This window comes from Thermobia domestica, chromosome 18 (genome assembly GCF_964235325.1).
Source record: "Thermobia domestica chromosome 18, izTheDome1.hap1.1, whole genome shotgun sequence".
NCBI lineage: Eukaryota > Metazoa > Arthropoda > Insecta > Zygentoma > Lepismatidae > Thermobia > Thermobia domestica.
This window is the reverse complement of record NC_137471.1, coordinates 42303751-42325735: the sequence shown is the minus strand read 5'-3', so window position 1 is coordinate 42325735 and position 21985 is coordinate 42303751. Positions and strand designations below refer to the sequence as shown.

At 35.5% G+C, this 21985-nt stretch overlaps 1 protein-coding gene across 4 annotated transcripts in view; it reads right to left on the bottom strand.

Moving 5' to 3' along the window:
* Nucleotides 1-21985, bottom strand: part of LOC145675853 (uncharacterized) — a 224961-nt gene that overhangs the window by 84008 nt on the left and 118968 nt on the right. For all 4 annotated transcript variants that reach the window (XR_014129229.1, XM_081746616.1, XM_081746617.1 and 1 more), the window contains exons 17-20: nt 18575-19172; nt 15428-15597; nt 11874-12039; nt 10758-11023 (exon numbers count right to left, since the gene is read on the bottom strand). Coding sequence is in view for 3 of the 4 variants with exons in the window: in XM_081746616.1 (XP_081602742.1) it covers nt 10758-11023; nt 11874-12039; nt 15428-15597; nt 18575-19172 (1200 nt within the window). In the remaining variant the exon portion in view is untranslated. The remainder of the gene's footprint in view (nt 1-10757; nt 11024-11873; nt 12040-15427; nt 15598-18574; nt 19173-21985) is intronic.

The window sequence follows — 21985 nt, the reverse complement described above, 5'->3', positions numbered from 1 at the left end:
CATTAAGGTTGATTTAAAGGGACAAGTTTTGCCGATAGATGGCACTACAGTCTTCGTATCTCTCCCATGTATTTTTTTATCTTTCACGAAAATTCACGATTTCTCTTACAAATTTCAACTTACAGACTTCAAATTTTTAGAAAAGGAACTTCATAATCTATCGAAGGCAATAATCCGTGCCGGTTTTTCATTTAGAATTTTCCTCATTGTTCAAATGGCTTGATTATTCAAATGGATATCCAAATCTTTAACAATGAAACTGTTTCAACAATGAAGAAAATTCTAAATAAAAAATCGGCACGGATTGTTCCCGTTAATAGGTTATGAAGTTCCTTTTCTAAAAATTTGAAGTCTCTAGGTTGAAATTTTTAAAAGAAATTGTAAATTTTTGTGAAAGGTAAAAAATACATGAGAGAGATAGGAAGACTGTAGTGATATCTGTAGGCAAAACTTGTCCTTTTACACTGACCTTAAGAGACTTTTATAGAGATATGATTCGTACTTGAGAAGGAAAACCTTCACATAAATGTTATATTTTGCAATATACGACCATATAAATACACTCGCTGAAGCTCGCTGGGGGCTCCGCCCCCAGGCCCCCGGTCAGGCCTTTGCCATGAGGTGTCATGTTCTAGAAAACTATTCCTTCAGGAATTCACTTCCCTTTACAGCAGACACCTGTTACCAACACATACTTCAATTCAACCGGTATTATTCCTTCCGTGTAACTTTGAAAAGCAAACACACAATTTATTAGAAAGAACACTATTACTACTTCTACTCTGGCAATAATGTGCATGGCTTATTATGTACACTTTGCGCACACCTATACATGTTAGAGACAATAACAGAATTTATATTCTCAAACATAAACAGCGGACACTGTCTTCCAATAGCCTACCTATTAAACCTTGCATTTTGCGAGAACACGCACTGTTTACAAATATGATTTTTGCAACCTTTCAAATATTTATTCGTAGCATTTTTTAATAATATGTTTTGCAGTGTAATTTAGTACAAGGTATTATAATAGTGTCCTTGTAGTTAATTGTACATATTACCTGCAGGGAAAGTAATTCATATCTGTGATATAAGGGTGGGAATATATTTCAGTCTTCCTGCACATTCATTCTTGTATTTACAATGAAGACTACAATTTACTAGATAATTTACAAATATGAATATTGTTGGAGATTGTTTAAATTTTTTTCATAGCATTTGAGTGAACACTACCTTTGTACTATAATGTAGTACAGTGGATTATAATGGAAACCTTGGGCATAGTTGTACATATTACCTACAGCGAGACTTCTTGAAAAGTTTCATATATACTGCACAAATTCTTGCAGTCTCCCTGTATATTTATTCATGTATTTTCAATGAAGACTACAATTTGTAGGTGATTTACAAATATGATTATTGTTGGAGGCTTTTTAAACATTTGTTGGTAACATTTGAGAGAACACTACTTTTGCACTGTAATATAGAAAAGTCCCTTATAATGGAACCCTTCGGCATAGTAGTACATATTACCTGCAGCAAGACTTTTTGAAATATTTCATATTTACTGGACAATTTTTTGCAGTCTACCTGTATCTCTCGCCTTGTATTTTTATGAAGAATAAATTTGTTCGAATTTACAAATATGAATTTTGTTAAGGCTTTTTAAACATTAGTTCATAACATTTGATTGAACACCAGCTTTTGCACAGTAACGTAGTACACTGTATTACAATGCTGTCCTTTGGTACAAAAGTAATTATTGGGCAGCAGGACTTGTTGAAATGATTATTTATACTGGACAATTGCATACAGTCTTCCTGTATCTTTACTCTTATATTTTCAATGAAGACGTTTATTTACTAGGTAATTTAGAATATGAATATTATTGGAGGCTTTTAAAAAATTTGTTTATAGCAACTCAAACAACACCACTTTCTACATTGTTGTAGAACATTGTACTAGAAACGTGTCTTTCTAATTTCCTATTACAATCAAATAACCAGACATCATTTCCATAATCATCCTAAAAAAACACATATATAAGACGATTATTATTCCGATTTTAGAGGTGTAATTCCACAGACGCGAGCCCGCTAGTACTATGTGAGCACTACGTAGGAAGTCCAAAATCTAAGGAATTGAGTAGTGTAGGGGAACGACGTGAGCCTACTGTGGGAAAGGCCTGGGTTCGATTCCCAGCAAGTTTTTCTCTCACTTTTTCTTTCTTTGAAAGTTTATTTTTATAGCATAGGTGATTGAAAATAAGCTTGACTTTATTATATACGGCATTTCATTCCAACCGGACCCGCAACTAAAACTATTAAATCGAAAGGGCACTTTTCCACGTATCTTATATATTAAAATTATGTACGCTGCCGACGAGACAATTTTCAAAAGGTGCCTATTTGTATGTGTGTATGAGCGTGTGTGTGTATGAGCGTGCAGTAGCATACGCAGGAATTTCATTTCGGAAGGGGCTAAACACAATATCAGTGTATTTTATATTGAAATTGCTAAACTTGTCCCAAAAATTAGGCTAAATTTACTCAAAAGTTGGAATTTCGGGGGTGGTCCGGACCCCCAGGACCCACCCCCGGCGTACGTCCCTGTGTGGGTGTGTATTTCCTTAAAATTAATATTTTATATTTTCCATTTGTGGTATTCACTTCAAATATGGCATACGCATGTATCTTAACTAGGACCATAAAAGGGGAGAGAGATATTTTGTAATCGTTTCCGGTTTGAAGCAGACACTGTTGTTGCGAGACAAAATGTATTGTTGTCTTGTATGGACACTATATCGTGAAAATGATGCCCAATGTTTCTTTCAGACTCTTTTTGGGGGACACTGCCTCATCAGAGCGCCCGTGGCAAGATCAAAATAATACGTTTTTAATACAATAACAAATAGAATGTTATCAGCAGTGCCCTCGGGGTAACACTCCCCCCACCCCGCGAACATTGCTTCCGATAGAGATACCGGTGATGATCTATTTCCAAAGCTACATTTGTTTGATTTTAAATACTTCAGTATCGTCTCGAAACTTTACACGAACATACTGCTAGTTTCGAGACCATCTCAACAGTTAGCGTATAAATATATTCTTTTCGTCTGTGTCTGTAATAACGAAAATATTTTGTTCACGCAATGCCAACAGAAACTATTTTGATAAAACGAAGCAACGTGATAAGAAAAAAACGTAAGAAAAAAAAGGGGGTTTGATGGGGGAATCGAACCCAGACCTGATACTCAGAAAGCAGACACTTTACCGCGGAGCTAACTTACTACGTTAAAGTCTGTTTGTTTTATTCTCCTCAATATACCACATAAGAGTCCAAATGAAGGCAATTCAAAAATATGGCAATTTTGCATTCAAGATGGCGACTTCTCCAATGATTTGTTTCTTCACTTAAACTGAACTACGTCCTTAATAACATAGCGAAACCTGGCTTACCTACCAAGAGCACAACTTACAATTTTCATGGTTACAAATTTTTGAGCCGCCATTTTGAATCGAAGATGGCGACTTTTCCAACATATCGGATTTTTCCCCTCACATGCCCTGTAATCTACACACTTGAACGCAATTTCGTGATTCCACCATATCTACAAGTTGTGTAGAATTAGACGCCCCCTTATAACATTCCTAGCACTTTCTTACACCGAACATGACTATTTTTTCAAGTTTAAGGGCGGATTCGCAAACTACGCATCAGAATAAACATCACCTCGAAATTTCAACGTCCTACATACAGCCATTACAAATTTCACATTTTTTCGATTTGCGCCGCGAAACGAAAACGAATTTTAATGTTTTTTTTTCTATCATAAACTATGTTCCTAGCTTCACTGCCTGACAAAATATGACGTTTCTATGGTGTGCGGAACTACTCTAAAAACCAGCATTTCGAAACGACGAAAAATTTCGACACTTCATTTACATGGAAAATGTCGCCTTTTTCGTGATATCGGAATTTTCCCATTACTCACATCCCATGACGAACAAGTATGCAAAATGTGGTGTTTGTATGTTTTGTGGAAGTATGCAAACAATTAAGTGTGTTTCCGATTATAGAGGTATATAATTCCACAGACGCGGGTCCGCTACGTACCAGTACTATGTGAGCACTACGTAGGAAGTCCAAAATCTAAGGAATTGAGTAGTGTAGGGGAACGACGTGAGCCTACTGTGGGAAAGGCCTGGGTTCGATTCCCAGCAAGTTTTTCTCTCACTTTTTCTTTCTTTGAAAGTTTATTTTTATAGCATAGGTGATTGAAAATAAGCTTGACTTTATTATATACGGCATTTCATTCCAACCGGACCCGCAACTAAAACTATTAAATCGAAAGGGCACTTTTCCACGTATCTTATATATTAAAATTATGTACGCTGCCGACGAGACAATTTTCAAAAGGTGCCTATTTGTATGTGTGTATGAGCGTGTGTGTGTATGAGCGTGCAGTAGCATACGCAGGAATTTCATTTCGGAAGGGGCTAAACACAATATCAGTGTATTTTATATTGAAATTGCTAAACTTGTCCCAAAAATTAGGCTAAATTTACTCAAAAGTTGGAATTTCGGGGGTGGTCCGGACCCCCAGGACCCACCCCCGGCGTACGTCCCTGTGTGGGTGTGTATTTCCTTAAAATTAATATTTTATATTTTCCATTTGTGGTATTCACTTCAAATATGGCATACGCATGTATCTTAACTAGGACCATAAAAGGGGAGAGAGATATTTTGTAATCGTTTCCGGTTTGAAGCAGACACTGTTGTTGCGAGACAAAATGTATTGTTGTCTTGTATGGACACTATATCGTGAAAATGATGCCCAATGTTTCTTTCAGACTCTTTTTGGGGGACACTGCCTCATCAGAGCGCCCGTGGCAAGATCAAAATAATACGTTTTTAATACAATAACAAATAGAATGTTATCAGCAGTGCCCTCGGGGTAACACTCCCCCCACCCCGCGAACATTGCTTCCGATAGAGATACCGGTGATGATCTATTTCCAAAGCTACATTTGTTTGATTTTAAATACTTCAGTATCGTCTCGAAACTTTACACGAACATACTGCTAGTTTCGAGACCATCTCAACAGTTAGCGTATAAATATATTCTTTTCGTCTGTGTCTGTAATAACGAAAATATTTTGTTCACGCAATGCCAACAGAAACTATTTTGATAAAACGAAGCAACGTGATAAGAAAAAAAACGTAAGAAAAAAAGAGGGTTTAACGGGGAATCGAACCCAGACCTGATACTCAGAAAGCAGACACTTTACCGCGGAGCTAACTTACTACGTTAAAGTCTGTTTGTTTTATTCTCCTCAATATACCACATAAGAGTCCAAATGAAGGCAATTCAAAAATATGGCAATTTTGCATTCAAGATGGCGACTTCTCCAATGATTTGTTTCTTCACTTAAACTGAACTACGTCCTTAATAACATAGCGAAACCTGGCTTACCTACCAAGAGCACAACTTACAATTTTCATGGTTACAAATTTTTGAGCCGCCATTTTGAATCGAAGATGGCGACTTTTCCAACATGTCGGATTTTTCCCCTCACATGCCCTGTAATCTACACACTTGAACGCAATTTCGTGATTCCACCATATCTACAAGTTGTGTAGAATTAGACGCCCCCTTATAACATTCCTTGCACTTTCTTACACCGAACATGACTATTTTTTCAAGTTTAAGGGCGGATTCGCAAACTACGCATCAGAATAAACATCACCTCGAAATTTCAACGTCCTACATACAGCCATTACAAATTTCACATTTTTTCGATTTGCGCCGCGAAACGAAAACGAATTTTAATGCTCTTTTTTCTATCATAAACTATGTTCCTAGCTTCACTGCCTGACAAAATATGACGTTTCTATGGTGTGCGGAACTACTCTAAAAAGCAGCATTTCGAAACGACGAAAAATTTCGACACTTCATTTACATGGAAAATGTCGCCTTTTTCGTGATATCGGAATTTTCCCATTACTCACATCCCATGACGAACAAGTATGCAAAATGTGGTGTTTGTATGTTTTGTGGAAGTATGCAAACAATTAAGTGTGTTTCCGATTATAGAGGTATATAATTCCACAGACGCGGGTCCGCTACGTACCAGTACTATGTGAGCACTACGTAGGAAGTCCAAAATCTAAGGAATTGAGTAGTGTAGGGGAACGACATGAGCCTACTGTGGAAAAGGCCTGGGTTCGATTCCCAGCAAGTTTTTCTCTCACTTTTTCTGTCTTTGAAAGTTTATTTTTATAGCATAGGTGATTGAAAATAAGCTTGACTTTATTATATACGGCATTTCATTCCAACCGGACCCGCAACTAAAACTATTAAATCGAAAGGGCACTTTTCCACGTATCTTATATATTAAAATTATGTACGCTGCCGACGAGACAATTTTCAAAAGGTGCCTATTTGTATGTGTGTATGAGCGTGTGTGTGTATGAGCGTGCAGTAGCATACGCAGGAATTTCATTTCGGAAGGGGCTAAACACAATATCAGTGTATTTTATATTGAAATTGCTAAACTTGTCCCAAAAATTAGGCTAAATTTACTCAAAAGTTGGAATTTCGGGGGTGGTCCGGACCCCCAGGACCCACCCCCGGCGTACGTCCCTGTGTGGGTGTGTATTTCCTTAAAATTAATATTTTATATTTTCCATTTGTGGTATTCACTTCAAATATGGCATACGCATGTATCTTAACTAGGACCATAAAAGGGGAGAGAGATATTTTGTAATCGTTTCCGGTTTGAAGCAGACACTGTTGTTGCGAGACAAAATGTATTGTTGTCTTGTATGGACACTATATCGTGAAAATGATGCCCAATGTTTCTTTCAGACTCTTTTTGGGGGACACTGCCTCATCAGAGCGCCCGTGGCAAGATCAAAATAATACGTTTTTAATACAATAACAAATAGAATGTTATCAGCAGTGCCCTCGGGGTAACACTCCCCCCACCCCGCGAACATTGCTTCCGATAGAGATACCGGTGATGATCTATTTCCAAAGCTACATTTGTTTGATTTTAAATACTTCAGTATCGTCTCGAAACTTTACACGAACATACTGCTAGTTTCGAGACCATCTCAACAGTTAGCGTATAAATATATTCTTTTCGTCTGTGTCTGTAATAACGAAAATATTTTGTTCACGCAATGCCAACAGAAACTATTTTGATAAAACGAAGCAACGTGATAAGAAAAAAAACGTAAGAAAAAAAGAGGGTTTAACGGGGAATCGAACCCAGACCTGATACTCAGAAAGCAGACACTTTACCGCGGAGCTAACTTACTACGTTAAAGTCTGTTTGTTTTATTCTCCTCAATATACCACATAAGAGTCCAAATGAAGGCAATTCAAAAATATGGCAATTTTGCATTCAAGATGGCGACTTCTCCAATGATTTGTTTCTTCACTTAAACTGAACTACGTCCTTAATAACATAGCGAAACCTGGCTTACCTACCAAGAGCACAACTTACAATTTTCATGGTTACAAATTTTTGAGCCGCCATTTTGAATCGAAGATGGCGACTTTTCCAACATGTCGGATTTTTCCCCTCACATGCCCTGTAATCTACACACTTGAACGCAATTTCGTGATTCCACCATATCTACAAGTTGTGTAGAATTAGACGCCCCCTTATAACATTCCTTGCACTTTCTTACACCGAACATGACTATTTTTTCAAGTTTAAGGGCGGATTCGCAAACTACGCATCAGAATAAACATCACCTCGAAATTTCAACGTCCTACATACAGCCATTACAAATTTCACATTTTTTCGATTTGCGCCGCGAAACGAAAACGAATTTTAATGCTCTTTTTTCTATCATAAACTATGTTCCTAGCTTCACTGCCTGACAAAATATGACGTTTCTATGGTGTGCGGAACTACTCTAAAAACCAGCATTTCGAAACGACGAAAAATTTCGACACTTCATTTACATGGAAAATGTCGCCTTTTTCGTGATATCGGAATTTTCCCATTACTCACATCCCATGACGAACAAGTATGCAAAATGTGGTGTTTGTATGTTTTGTGGAAGTATGCAAACAATTAAGTGTGTTTCCGATTATAGAGGTATATAATTCCACAGACGCGAGCCCGCTACGTACCAGTACTATGTGAGCACTACGTAGGAAGTCCAAAATCTAAGGAATTGAGTAGTGTAGGGGAACGACATGAGCCTACTGTGGAAAAGGCCTGGGTTCGATTCCCAGCAAGTTTTTCTCTCACTTTTTCTGTCTTTGAAAGTTTATTTTTATAGCATAGGTGATTGAAAATAAGCTTGACTTTATTATATACGGCATTTCATTCCAACCGGACCCGCAACTAAAACTATTAAATCGAAAGGGCACTTTTCCACGTATCTTATATATTAAAATTATGTACGCTGCCGACGAGACAATTTTCAAAAGGTGCCTATTTGTATGTGTGTATGAGCGTGTGTGTGTATGAGCGTGCAGTAGCATACGCAGGAATTTCATTTCGGAAGGGGCTAAACACAATATCAGTGTATTTTATATTGAAATTGCTAAACTTGTCCCAAAAATTAGGCTAAATTTACTCAAAAGTTGGAATTTCGGAGGTGGTCCGGACCCCCAGGACCCACCCCCGGCGTACGTCCCTGTGTGGGTGTGTATTTCCTTAAAATTAATATTTTATATTTTCCATTTGTGGTATTCACTTCAAATATGGCATACGCATGTATCTTAACTAGGACCATAAAAGGGGAGAGAGATATTTTGTAATCGTTTCCGGTTTGAAGCAGACACTGTTGTTGCGAGACAAAATGTATTGTTGTCTTGTATGGACACTATATCGTGAAAATGATGCCCAATGTTTCTTTCAGACTCTTTTTGGGGGACACTGCCTCATCAGAGCGCCCGTGGCAAGATCAAAATAATACGTTTTTAATACAATAACAAATAGAATGTTATCAGCAGTGCCCTCGGGGTAACACTCCACCCACCCCGCGAACATTGCTTCCGATAGAGATACCGGTGATGGTCTATTTCCAAAGCTACATATGTTTGATTTTAAATACTTCAGTATCGTCTCGAAACTTTACACGAACATACTGCTAGTTTCGAGACCATCTCAACAGTTAGCGTATAAATATATTCTTTTCGTCTGTGTCTGTAATAACGAAAATATTTTGTTCACGCAATGCCAACAGAAACTATTTTGATAAAACGAAGCAACGTGATAAGAAAAAAAAACGTAAGAAAAAAAGAGGGTTTGACGGGGAATCGAACCCAGACCTGATACTCAGAAAGCAGACACTTTACCGCGGAGCTAACTTACTACGTTAAAGTCTGTTTGTTTTATTCTCCTCAATATACCACATAAGAGTCCAAATGAAGGCAATTCAAAAATATGGCAATTTTGCATTCAAGATGGCGACTTCTCCAATGATTTGTTTCTTCACTTAAACTGAACTACGTCCTTAATAACATAGCGAAACCTGGCTTACCTACCAAGAGCACAACTTACAATTTTCATGGTTACAAATTTTTGAGCCGCCATTTTGAATCGAAGATGGCGACTTTTCCAACATGTCGGATTTTTCCCCTCACATGCCCTGTAATCTACACACTTGAACGCAATTTCGTGATTCCACCATATCTACAAGTTGTGTAGAATTAGACGCCCCCTTATAACATTCCTAGCACTTTCTTACACCGAACATGACTATTTTTTCAAGTTTAAGGGCGAATTCGCAAACTACGCATCAGAATAAACATCACCTCGAAATTTCAACGTCCTACATACAGCCATTACAAATTTCACATTTTTTCGATTTGCGCCGCGAAACGAAAACGAATTTTAATGCTCTTTTTTCTATCATAAACTATGTTCCTAGCTTCACTGCCTGACAAAATATGACGTTTCTATGGTGTGCGGAACTACTCTAAAAACCAGCATTTCGAAACGACGAAAAATTTCGACACTTCATTTACATGGAAAATGTCGCCTTTTTCGTGATATCGGAATTTTCCCATTACTCACATCCCATGACGAACAAGTATGCAAAATTTGGTGTTTGTATGTTTTGTGGACGTATGCAAACAATTAAGTGTGTTTCCGATTATAGAGGTATATAATTCTCCAGCGATACTTTTGTTTCTTTATAGAAGAGTATTTTCCCTCTAGTAATTTAAATACAATTGAGTATTTTGAAATTAGCCTATATTTACATTTATAATCAATATCCTGTATTTACTAGATACTACATACAATTGCTGCCTGAGATCTGAGTAATATACGACTGTGTAACCTGTTTGTAACGGACACCTTTCTTTATAATCATATCCCATCGGTGTCCGTCATGGAGATATTTCAATGTATGCTGCGAACCTTACAAGGTGCATTCACAAAGACAAGAATTCCATAGAATGCGACTTTTATACTGGGATTTTTTTTATTCTCTATTCTACAAGCAATCAGAACTGTTCTGATTCCACAGCGTATTAAACAGGTAAATTGAATTTTCTTCAGGTATTTCGATATTTTGACAATCATTTATATGTATACAAATGAATGAATGAATTTATTCTCTATTCTACAAGCAATCAGAACTGTTCTGATTCCACAGCGTATTAAACAGGTAAATTGAATTTTCTTCAGGTATTTCGGTATTTTGATAATCATTTATATGTATACAAATGAATGAATGTGATATCGAATGATAGAAAATAATTTAAATGTTCTACTCACAATGATATCTATTTGGTCTCTGTGCTCTTCCAGTGTTCTTCCAGCCAAGTTTCTTGGATACTCATTGGGACGCATAGAAGGTAAACTAGAACCAGAACCAAGTCCATTTAAAAATCCTGGTAAAATAAGAGCAGCTTCTGAATGTTCAACATATACAGCTAGTAGGAAGAAGCTAGAAAAAGTGGTGATCAGCTGCTGTGCATGTTCAATGCTGCTGCAAGAAGTGTAGATGAACGGATCACTGGAGAATGGTGGCACCTCCCATGCTGAAATAAACAAAGTGAATAAAATTAGAGCCGAACATTCTACTTAACACTGGCCCAAATCATGGGGGGATGAGGGGCACATGTCCCCTCCAATCTTGGAACTGAGGGGTATTGTCCCCCCAATAATCCGATTTGAAACGTGTTTTGGGAAGAAATTTGATGATTTTTGTCCGATTACCACACAGGAACGTGAAATGAAATTGATGTCCCCCCCCCCAGAATAATCCTCAAATCTGCCCATCTCCCAACGTTGAAGACAACTCTGTTCCTCTGATCCTCCACAACATTCTTTTTCAACTTCATAAATATTTTGGACATCGTAAAAAAAAAAAGTCTTAAACGTCCCCCCAATGTTAAAGACAGATTTGCGCCGCTGCTACTTAACGAAGAAACAAATATCTTTGGGGATTTGAAAATGGCACAAGCTCATACAATGGAATTTTTTAGTTTTAGTACTGTATTAAAAAGAACTGTACATACTGTATTAAACTTCAGACAGTTCTGTAGCTATAAACTAATTTTTCGTTAATTATCACAGAGCATCATCACCACTTCCGTCCAAAGCGTTGGATATGATGGTCTTTTTGAAGCTTTTCGACACCGTGTCAGATGCTATCGAAGACAGACTTTGTACTATCCACTTGCATAAAAGTTTTTTGCTCGGACTCGTGCAAGATAAGCAATTTAGAAGAAAGTAGCATTCGCAAAGACAAGAATTCCATAGAATGCGACTTTTATAACGGGAAATTTTTTTGGTGAATGTTATAACTTCAAACTTAAGATTAGGCTATTATGCGAGGGCGATTATTAAACACGCGGGTAAACACGGTGAAAGGTTCACTAAACTTACCTTCACAGCAATGATCACGTAATTTTTCTGCGTATTCTGGTCCAAGTTTTCTAATATTCACGATCAAATTATATTGATATTTTCTGTATGCTTGTTCCCAATTCGAGCCGAAGAATGTGTACTCCATCCCCATATTGAACCACATCTCAAGAGTTTCGAAAGAAATCTGAAATGTAAACTTCTTTGTATTAACTTACATATTATATACAATAAAAATGAGCACAAAAAATTATTGTTTGCAGTTTAATGTCTCTTTTCAGCACCGAGAATAAACACATGAAATACATAACTCTACCACTCTCAATTAAAGAATTAAGAAACACCAGAAGTTTAATGTCTCTTTTCAGCATCGAGAATAAATATATGAAATACACAATATAACACAACCGCTCTCAATTAAAGAATTAAGAAACACCAGAAGTTTAATATCTCTTTTCAGCATCGAGAATAAATATATGAAATACACAATATAACACAACCGCTCTCAATTAAAGAATTAAGAAACACCAGAAGTTTAATATCTCTTTTCAGCATCGAGAATAAATATATGAAATACACAATATAACACAACCGCTCTCAATTAAAGAATTAAGAAACACCACAAGTTTAATATCTCTTTTCAGCATCGAGAATAAATATATGAAATACACAATATAACACAACCGCTCTCAATTAAAGAATTAAGAAACACCAGAAGTTTAATATCTCTTTTCAGCATCGAGAATAAATATATGAAATACACAATATAACACAACCGCTCTCAATTAAAGAATTAAGAAACACCACAAGTTTAATATCTCTTTTCAGCATCGAGAATAAATATATGAAATACACAATATAACACAACCGCTCTCAATTAAAGAATTAAGAAACACCAGAAGTTTAATATCTCTTTTCAGCATCGAGAATAAATATATGAAATACACAATATAACACAACCGCTCTCAATTAAAGAATTAAGAAACACCAGAAGTTTAATATCTCTTTTCAGCATCGAGAATAAATATATGAAATACACAATATAACACAACCGCTCTCAATTAAAGAATTAAGAAACACCAGAAGTTTAATATCTCTTTTCAGCATCGAGAATAAATATATGAAATACACAATATAACACAACCGCTCTCAATTAAAGAATTAAGAAACACCACAAGTTTAATATCTCTTTTCAGCATCGAGAATAAATATATGAAATACACAATATAACACAACCGCTCTCAATTAAAGAATTAAGAAACACCACAAGTTTAATATCTCTTTTCAGCATCGAGAATAAATATATGAAATACACAATATAACACAACCGCTCTCAATTAAAGAATTAAGAAACACCACAAGTTTAATATCTCTTTTCAGCATCGAGAATAAATATATGAAATACACAATATAACACAACCGCTCTCAATTAAAGAATTAAGAAACACCAGAAGTTTAATATCTCTTTTCAGCATCGAAAATAAATATATGAAATACACAATATAACACAACCGCTCTCAATTAAAGAATTAAGAAACACCAGAAGTTTAATATCTCTTTTCAGCATCGAGAATAAATATATGAAATACACAATATAACACAACCGCTCTCAATTAAAGAATTAAGAAACACCAGAAGTTTAATGTCTCTTTTCAGCAACGAGAATAAACATATGCAATACATAATATAACAGTACCGCTCTCAATTAAAGAATTACGAAATACCAGAAGTTTAACGTCTCTTTTCAGCAATGAGAATAAACACATGAAATACGTAATATAAGAGTACCGCTCTCAATTAAAGAATTGAGAAATACCGGAAGTTTAACGTCTCTTTTCAGCACCGAGAATAAACACATGACATACAAACACTACCGCTCTCAATTAAAGAAACACCAAGAGTTTAACGTCTCTTTTCAGCATTTGAGATTAAATACAGGAAATACATAATATAACATTACTGCTCTCAATTAAAGATTTAAGGAACACCAGAAGTTTGACGTCTCTTTTTAGAATAAAGAAGAAATAAAAACATGAAATGTGAGTTTAACGTCTCTTTTGAGCACTGAGAAAAAATAAATAGATAAAATACAATATGTGACTATTACTTCTCTCAATCAAATTAAATAAATAAAAAACACAAGGATCGTACGTTGTCTTTTATTTTCATAGATAGTTTTATATTCACGTTGTTAATTAGTAATCAATATTCAGGTAGAAAATTTAGTATTCAATATTAGGTAGAAAATTTCAATGTTTAGATAGTTAATTAGTATTTATTTTAGTTAATATATGTTAAAAGAAATATAAAGATTAATTAACAATGTATTATTTCTGTTAAGGGTTTAAAATTGTCACAACAATGGGCATATATTTTGAATTGAAAAAAGAAATGATTCTTGATTGGTCGAGATAACAAATTATGTTATGTTATCTATGATTTCAGTGGGAATAGTAGTCTGAGGAAGGAAGTGATATACTTCCGAAACTGTAACATTTCTCGTTAATTTATAATAAAGAATTAGACAGTCTTGTAAGAAAGTTATGTTTAATTTGTGTTTTCATAGATAGCTTTCTCAATGGGTAAAAGTAGTTAGTCCCCCTTCCCAAGCTTTCGGCTCGCTGTATCCTATAGGCTAAAACCATTAATTAAAACTTCAAATTGTTTATATTTAATTGTTTGTAAGTCTGCCCAACTAGCTGCGGTTACACAAATATTAATCTTCAAATCTAAATATACTTACGGCCTGTTAATGGTGATATATTTCATGTGAGTTGGCGCTAAAGCTTGGTAAATCTTGCACTGTCCTAAAGATAAACTGTAACAACTGTTTGTAGTTCATATACTATGTTCATGTTGCTTAGTTAATAAAATATGTTATATTTGACATGGAATAAGTATTTGTGGCTTTTGTAAAAATAATTACAACCTTATTTACATTCAATACGACTCCTATCTTAATAATAAACAGTAAATGTTCGGCATCATCAATATCAATTTTCAAATTAAGGCAGGTAGCGAACGTAGTGCAGCGGTGACTGCTAACAATGAGGAATTGGCTTACTTACAGACTAAGATGATCTTGTATTATATATATTTTTGTTATTTTTACTGTTCAAAAACGAATGAATACACTAGCTCAGTGACTTTAGGTTTCAACCTTGCAAAAAAATAATGTAAAGCTGAAAATTGATACATCTGCTTTATTTGACGTCCCGAATTCTCCCCTGTCAAAAGTCCCGAATTCTCCCCTGTCTGTGTCATGGATTTCTAGGCGATTTAATGCCTTAATCGCTGGAGAAACGCAAGTTATAACTGGAATGATTGTTATATGCAAATGGCTGGGCGCACGGAGCTCAAATTAGGTTTCAATGAAAGAGAAATATATCGCTTTTAGATTTAATTACATATTATATTTGCACTTCATATGGTTCCACAGTAAACGATCAAATTCTACACACATTAAAAGAAAAATACATTTGTTTTTCTCGCTCTAATAAATTGGAAAATATTGTTATAAAAAGATAACACATTAACATTAATTAAATTGAAGTGTATAATGAAACTATACTTACATCTGTAATTGGATGAGCCGTACCAAAGCGTGAAAGATATGCTGCGAAGAGAGCTTTCAAATCTATTATCACGGCTAGCATTCTTAGCCTGGTTCCCATTAGCATTGTTTCCACAGAGTAAAAAGATGGGTTTGGTGGAGTTATCTCCCTCTTTGTTAACTTATTGCCTCCTGTAATAGTAATTAATAAACTATGAATAATTCATACTAAATACAAGCTATTCTCAAGAGATGGAAGAAGTCTCATTGTAACAATTTACATTTTATACCTTTCCCATGTAGTATATTGGTCCAATTAGGCCATTCTATATTTCATATATATATAATATTTGTGAGATAAGCGTTTCTTTGATTCGACTTGTATGAAAGTTGATAATTATAATTTACAGTGGATGTTAAGGTTATGCATGCCTTATAACCATAATTATTTCATGAGATGATCGTTTACAACCAGGTAAAAGATTTGTATGTTTTAAAAAATTACGTTTATACTTAAAAAATTAATATAGAAGCACTGCTATGCATAGCAAGTATTTTTTTTATAAAAAAAAAACATTTTTACATTTTATTTTCTGTATATCATATATATACCGGGTGAGGCATTTAAAACTGTTTTTTTGAATATCTGGAAAACTACAAATCGGATTTTGAAAAAGTTGTAATAAAAGTTGTTCGTCTCGAAGGGGGACATCCAATGATACCACACTCGACCCCCTGCCCCCACCCTCCGGGGGCGGGAGGGGGGGCAACTTTGAAATCTTAAATAGGAACCCCCATTTTTTATTCCATATTCTGATTCTCCGTGAAAAAATACGTAACTTTTGTATTGAACATTGTTTTCGTTGCGTGATAGATGGCGCTGTAATCGACAAAAATCAAAATGGCTCACAAACATTTGATAAATGAGGCATTTAAAACTGTCCTCAAATGTTTTTCAAATGTTTGTGAGCCATTTTGATATTTGTCGATTACAGCGCCATCTATCACGCAACGAAAAAAATGTTCAATACAAAAGTTACGTATTTTTTCACGGAGAATCAGAATATGGAATAAAAAATGGGGGTTCCTATTTAAGATTTCAAAGTTGCCCCCCCTCCCGCCCCCGGGGGGTGGGGGCAGGGGGTCGAGTGTGGCATCATTGGATGTCCCCCTTCGAGACGAACAACTTTTATTACAATTTTTTCAAAATCCGATTTGTAGTTTTCCAGATATTCAAAAAAAAAAAACAGTTTTAAATGCCTCACCCGGTATATAAAGTCTATCCGGAAAGTAGTGTCATATATTTTATTGTGAAAAGACTGTACGCTGCAGTGCGCTTTATCTGCCGGGATCGATGGTGATGTAAGTTAACTATCGAGCGAGTGCTTGCACAGTTGTCTCTGGGCTCTCGGAGCTGAAGGATAGGCGATTTTGTAAACGTCTGTTTTGTCTCTAGTATAAGTCGTGATGTAGCTCTAACTGGAACAACGATACGCAATCAAGTTTTATGTGAAACTTGGCAACTCTGAGCGGAAACTTCCAATGGTTCAACAGGTCATCAGGGATCAGTGTTTATTATAAAGGCACAAGGCGTTTTTGGAAGGCCATGAAGAGATTGACGACGAAGCTCGCGCTGGACGCCAATCAACCTCTTCAGACGACGAAAATGTGACTCGTGTAAAGGTACAAATCAGTGTATCTGGTTTCAAAGGCAGGAGTGCTAGCGGTCAACTATGACAGAGACCATACAATCTGCAAGTTCACATTGAAAGGTGTCAGAATAAAATTTGGTGCCTGTTTTATAAATTACACAAGCAAACCTTTAAAGCATAAATGAAAATGAAATGAAATTTTTAACTACTGTTACATACGACCTTTAGGCTAAAGGCGAATTATATTGAAATAATTGGTGCCTGTTTTATAAATTACACAAGCAAACCTTTAAAGCATAAATGAAAATGAAATGAAATTTTTAACTACTGTTACATACGACCTTTAGGCTAAAGGCGAATTATTTTGAAATAATTGGTGCGATAAGAATATTAAAGTAAATTGGAGAAGGACACGATGTAGTCCACCAGACGCTCAATGGCGTGGAATCGAACTAGGAATTAAGATTATAATTATTAGCATCTGTCTGTCTGTCTGTCTAAGTCTTTTTAACATCAATATGTGTTAACAGGTATAAACTTGTCAATAATTGTGAAAATACATATACTAATATAGCAAAATACATAGTAATTCACAGAACAATACAGAATAATTGAAGAATGTATTGTTCAGATATAGCATGCCTAAACTAACTAACTAACTAACTCAATGGTCTATGAAACTCGGAGGTTCAACGCCGCGTTCACAAAAGCTCTCCATCGATTTCTGTTCTTAGCCAACTGGATCCAATTTCTGCTTTGTGCTCCTATTTCTGCGAAATCCATCTTAATGTTCTCCTCCCATATGCACCTTGGTCTTCCTAATGGTCATTTTTCGACTGAATTTCCAGTTAAAACTTTGAAAGCGTTTCTACTTTCTTCCGTTCTGGCTACATGACCTGCCCACCTGATCTTCCTAGAAGATGACTCTAATAATGTTTGATGAACGGTATAAATTGTGCAGTTCATTGTTATGAAATTTCCGCCATTCCCGTTGGAACGATTGTCGTTTTATATATTTTAAGCTTCAAATTCCTCGACAGGATTCGCGAGGACAAAAGATTTTGAACTAAATAATAACATGAATTTTCTGCTTTTATTCTACATTTAATTTCTTCGTGAATGTGCTTTTGGTCTGTTAATACTGATTCTAGATATTTGAAACTATCGAAAGTATTATTTGATATTTTAATGCATCCATCACAATTACATTATTACGACGAAAGTTTCCTCTGCATTTACTTCTAAACCCATGTCCTGCAAGCGTTTAATAAGTCATCTGCATTTCTTTCTATTGTTCTATTGTTTCTATTGTAACATGCCTAATAAAGATAATGAGATATTGAAGAAACTATAAGAGATTGGTAATTATGAGAGATAAGTTTGGTGAGATTTTATTTTTACTTGTGAGAAATATATGTGAATTTTTACGTTTAGAATTTCTCAAACAAATTTAAAATGTTATGGTAGGAGGAATATTTACATTCTTACCAATTTAAAGTTGCTAAAAGCAAACCTACCATCTATTATGTTCTTGTATGTGTCTTGAAGCCAGTTGATTCTCAAACAAAGCAGCTTCATGAGGCGAACGACGTATTCTTTCTTTCTATCAGATACTACTAAACACTTCCGAAGTGAAGCCATCTCTTCAATGAATCGGTGTTCTATAATCTCCTTATGCGGTAGAAGAACATCTTCATCTGACACTTGGCCTAACTTGAGCTGTAAAGCAACGATCGTCTTTACCAAATTACGCCGACGATTTTCTAATTCTTCCAACCAGTTAATTACACTATCTTCGTAGTTCTCTTCTTCAATTTTAGGAACTACCACAGGCTCAAAATTCGGTAGGTCTTCTACTTCAGGATAAAGTTTTGTTTTATTTTTGAATTCATCTTTTACTGCTTCCAAAACCTTCATTGCACCGTCTAAGTTCCAATTTCCTCTTGGTTTGTCTTCCAGAGTATCTTCTATTGTGCGTTTAGCTTCTTGGAAATAACTTGATGGTGGACACGAAGTTCTAACATTATCCATTTTTTGTAAAGTAATGTTTATTTTTGATGTTATTTCTGACAGTAAAGCACGTCCTTCGTTTAGTAGTAGTGTTAGCAATGTAACCTGAAACAAATAAACACGTATTGTATAAGCAGGTTGATTAATATAGAACACTGAAAAAGAAAAAAAAAAACGACCTAAAACTTTATACTTGTATATTTAAATCACTTTAATGTATCTAGAAGTCGTCTGCAGGTTCACTACGGGAATTTAAAGATGGAATATATATATATATATATTTGTACGTATATAGAATCTACCTACCTATCAATCTATGTATTTACAAATTACTGACATTCAATTCAGTCACATTCTAAATTGAATACGCTATGAAAAACATCCCTTTTCTCATATGAGGTCTTCATTACATCACTTATTTTCGCAAGTAACAGTCTAAATCTAGTGGAAACAAGGAATGGAAAATTTATACTTCTTTCGTGAGATAAGCAGTGGTGCTATTCAGCCGGTTGCCAGAACTGGTTTTTAAAATATTTCGAGTTCGCAGAACCGTTTGTTATGCCCAGACAATAAATTTTATCCAATTATACCCAGGAACGGTAAAGTTTAGTTCTGAAAGAAAACATATGATCTCAGAACGAGACATAAGCGTTTATTTCTTAATCTCAAATGCTTAGATATCAGGAATGAGAACTGAGTTCACATGAGCGTAATAGTGAGGGTTATTTATATTTGAAACGCATACATACCATTATCAACAACTGTCGATCCGTTGATAGATTAAGGTCTTTTCTATACTTTTTGACAACCATCAAATCTTGGATAATTCGTTTTCAAGATATTCGCAGTGTTACCTAATTTCGTTAAACACTTTATATTAGGATCCTGTGTAGATCTCTCTATTTGTCACTTGTGGTATCTAATAAAAGAAGATTTGCTTTTGTCTACCTTGCATGGTTTGTTTCCTAAGAGAATTATTTATATGTATCTATTTACCTATTTATCTACTCTCTCTCTCTCTCTCTCTCTCTCTATATATATATATATATATATATATATATATATATATATATATATAACTGGTTGTTAAAAAATTAGAATAGCACCACTGGAGATAAATGTATTTATATTATTTACTTAGTTCTAAAATGTGCATGGTTCGTGTGTGTGTGTGTGTAACATGAAATGTGCGGTGTCCATTAATATACACTAACAGATTTATGGTACGACTCGAATTAAAGGAAGCGGTTCTTTATAAAACAAAAGATCAATAAAATTAATTTTAACGAAATTCGAAACCACTTTTAATATTATTCAAAACGACGAAGTAGTACCGAATGTTATTTGAAACAAATGATTAACAAAATAATTACCTGTAGAAAATTATTTTTTTGATTATTTTTTTCTTTAATTCCCAGAAGATGGCTCGTACTTACAGTACGCAAGAAGTTCTGCGGGCCTTCGGTGACCTCTCTCCTTCCAAAATGTATCTTTCTGATCATGTTTCCCTTATTTATAGCTTTCCACATATACCAAATCAGAAGTCAATAGTACCAGTTCTAACTTGAATTTATAAAAGTAGCCCCGCGTAGCGCAGGTCCTGAAGTTCTTGCCTTTAGTGCGAGCTGTTTCGAGTTCGATTTTGAGCGGGGACACTCGCTCGAAAAACTGTAACAGCTTTTTCGGGTTAGCTATCGTAAGGTTTTCCTTATTCACATCAGGCAAATGACGGGACGGTATTTAATATAATAGTACCAGTTATAACTTGAGTTTGTAAAAGTAGCCCCGCGTAGTGCAGGTTCTAAAGTTCTTGCGTTTAGTGCGAGCTGTTTCGAGTTCGATTTTCAGCGGGGACTCGAAAACCCCCGCTCTTGCGTTTCGTTCGAAAAACTGTAGCAGCTTTTTCAGGTTAGCTATCCTAAGTAAGGTTTTCCTTATTCACACCAGGCAAATGGCGGGATGGTATTTAATATAATAGTTCCAGGGCGATTCCTCCCCAATCCCTGGATAGTGTGATCATCAAGTGACATCATCCCTCATACATGACGGCTAACACGGCCATGGATGCCGACAGCCCAGAAATGTAAATTCTAATTCTAATCCTTGAATTTGTGAAATAAATAAATAAAAAGCACACAAAAAATAAAAGCATTTTATAGGCTTTTTTTCTCCCTCTCTCTAAAGGCACCAGAAATACTACATGGTGTGGTGATAGCAGTCTACATCGACACATAAACGTAGGAAAATACAAGGGGTTATCTAATCGCTGTGATATTTAGAGTAGCTTCCGTCAGTGTGGGTGTTACTAAATGCTATCAGAAAAAAAAATCACTACGGACACACACAATATCACATTTATTTACATTACCATGCTACATATATCACATTTCTTTCTTAAAATCATTTCATAATTTGATACACTTGTTACTTAATTTCGCATGAAGGGTATGTACCAACTCCTTTTATAACCGTAATAACGTAATCTCATAAAAATGTAAATGTTATATTCAAATGCCAAACCGTAACAACTAGACACCAAACTACTTCTAATCTTCCTCTTTCTTTCTTTATTACCCTTATACAGGGTGCGGCACGTAAAACCGGCCCGTCGTAATATTCTGGTATATTGTGTTTTTGGCAACATTTAAATAATCTACCTTCCTACCAAGAGATGGCGTGTCCAGGTCGGGTCGACTTACGTGACCTGCAGCAGTCACGTGCAGCCGCAGCCAGTGAAACTTGTCGAAACCAGTTGAGAAAAAGGGCTCGTTGTGTTAAACCGGGTGAGTGTCAGTGTGTGATAATGCCGTATTCGATACCCGAGCGTGTTGCCATTGTTGAAGGGTTCATTCTCAATGGATCTTTTGTGAAAACAAAGAATTTGTTTCGGGAGAAATTTCCAGGACGTTCTGTGCCAG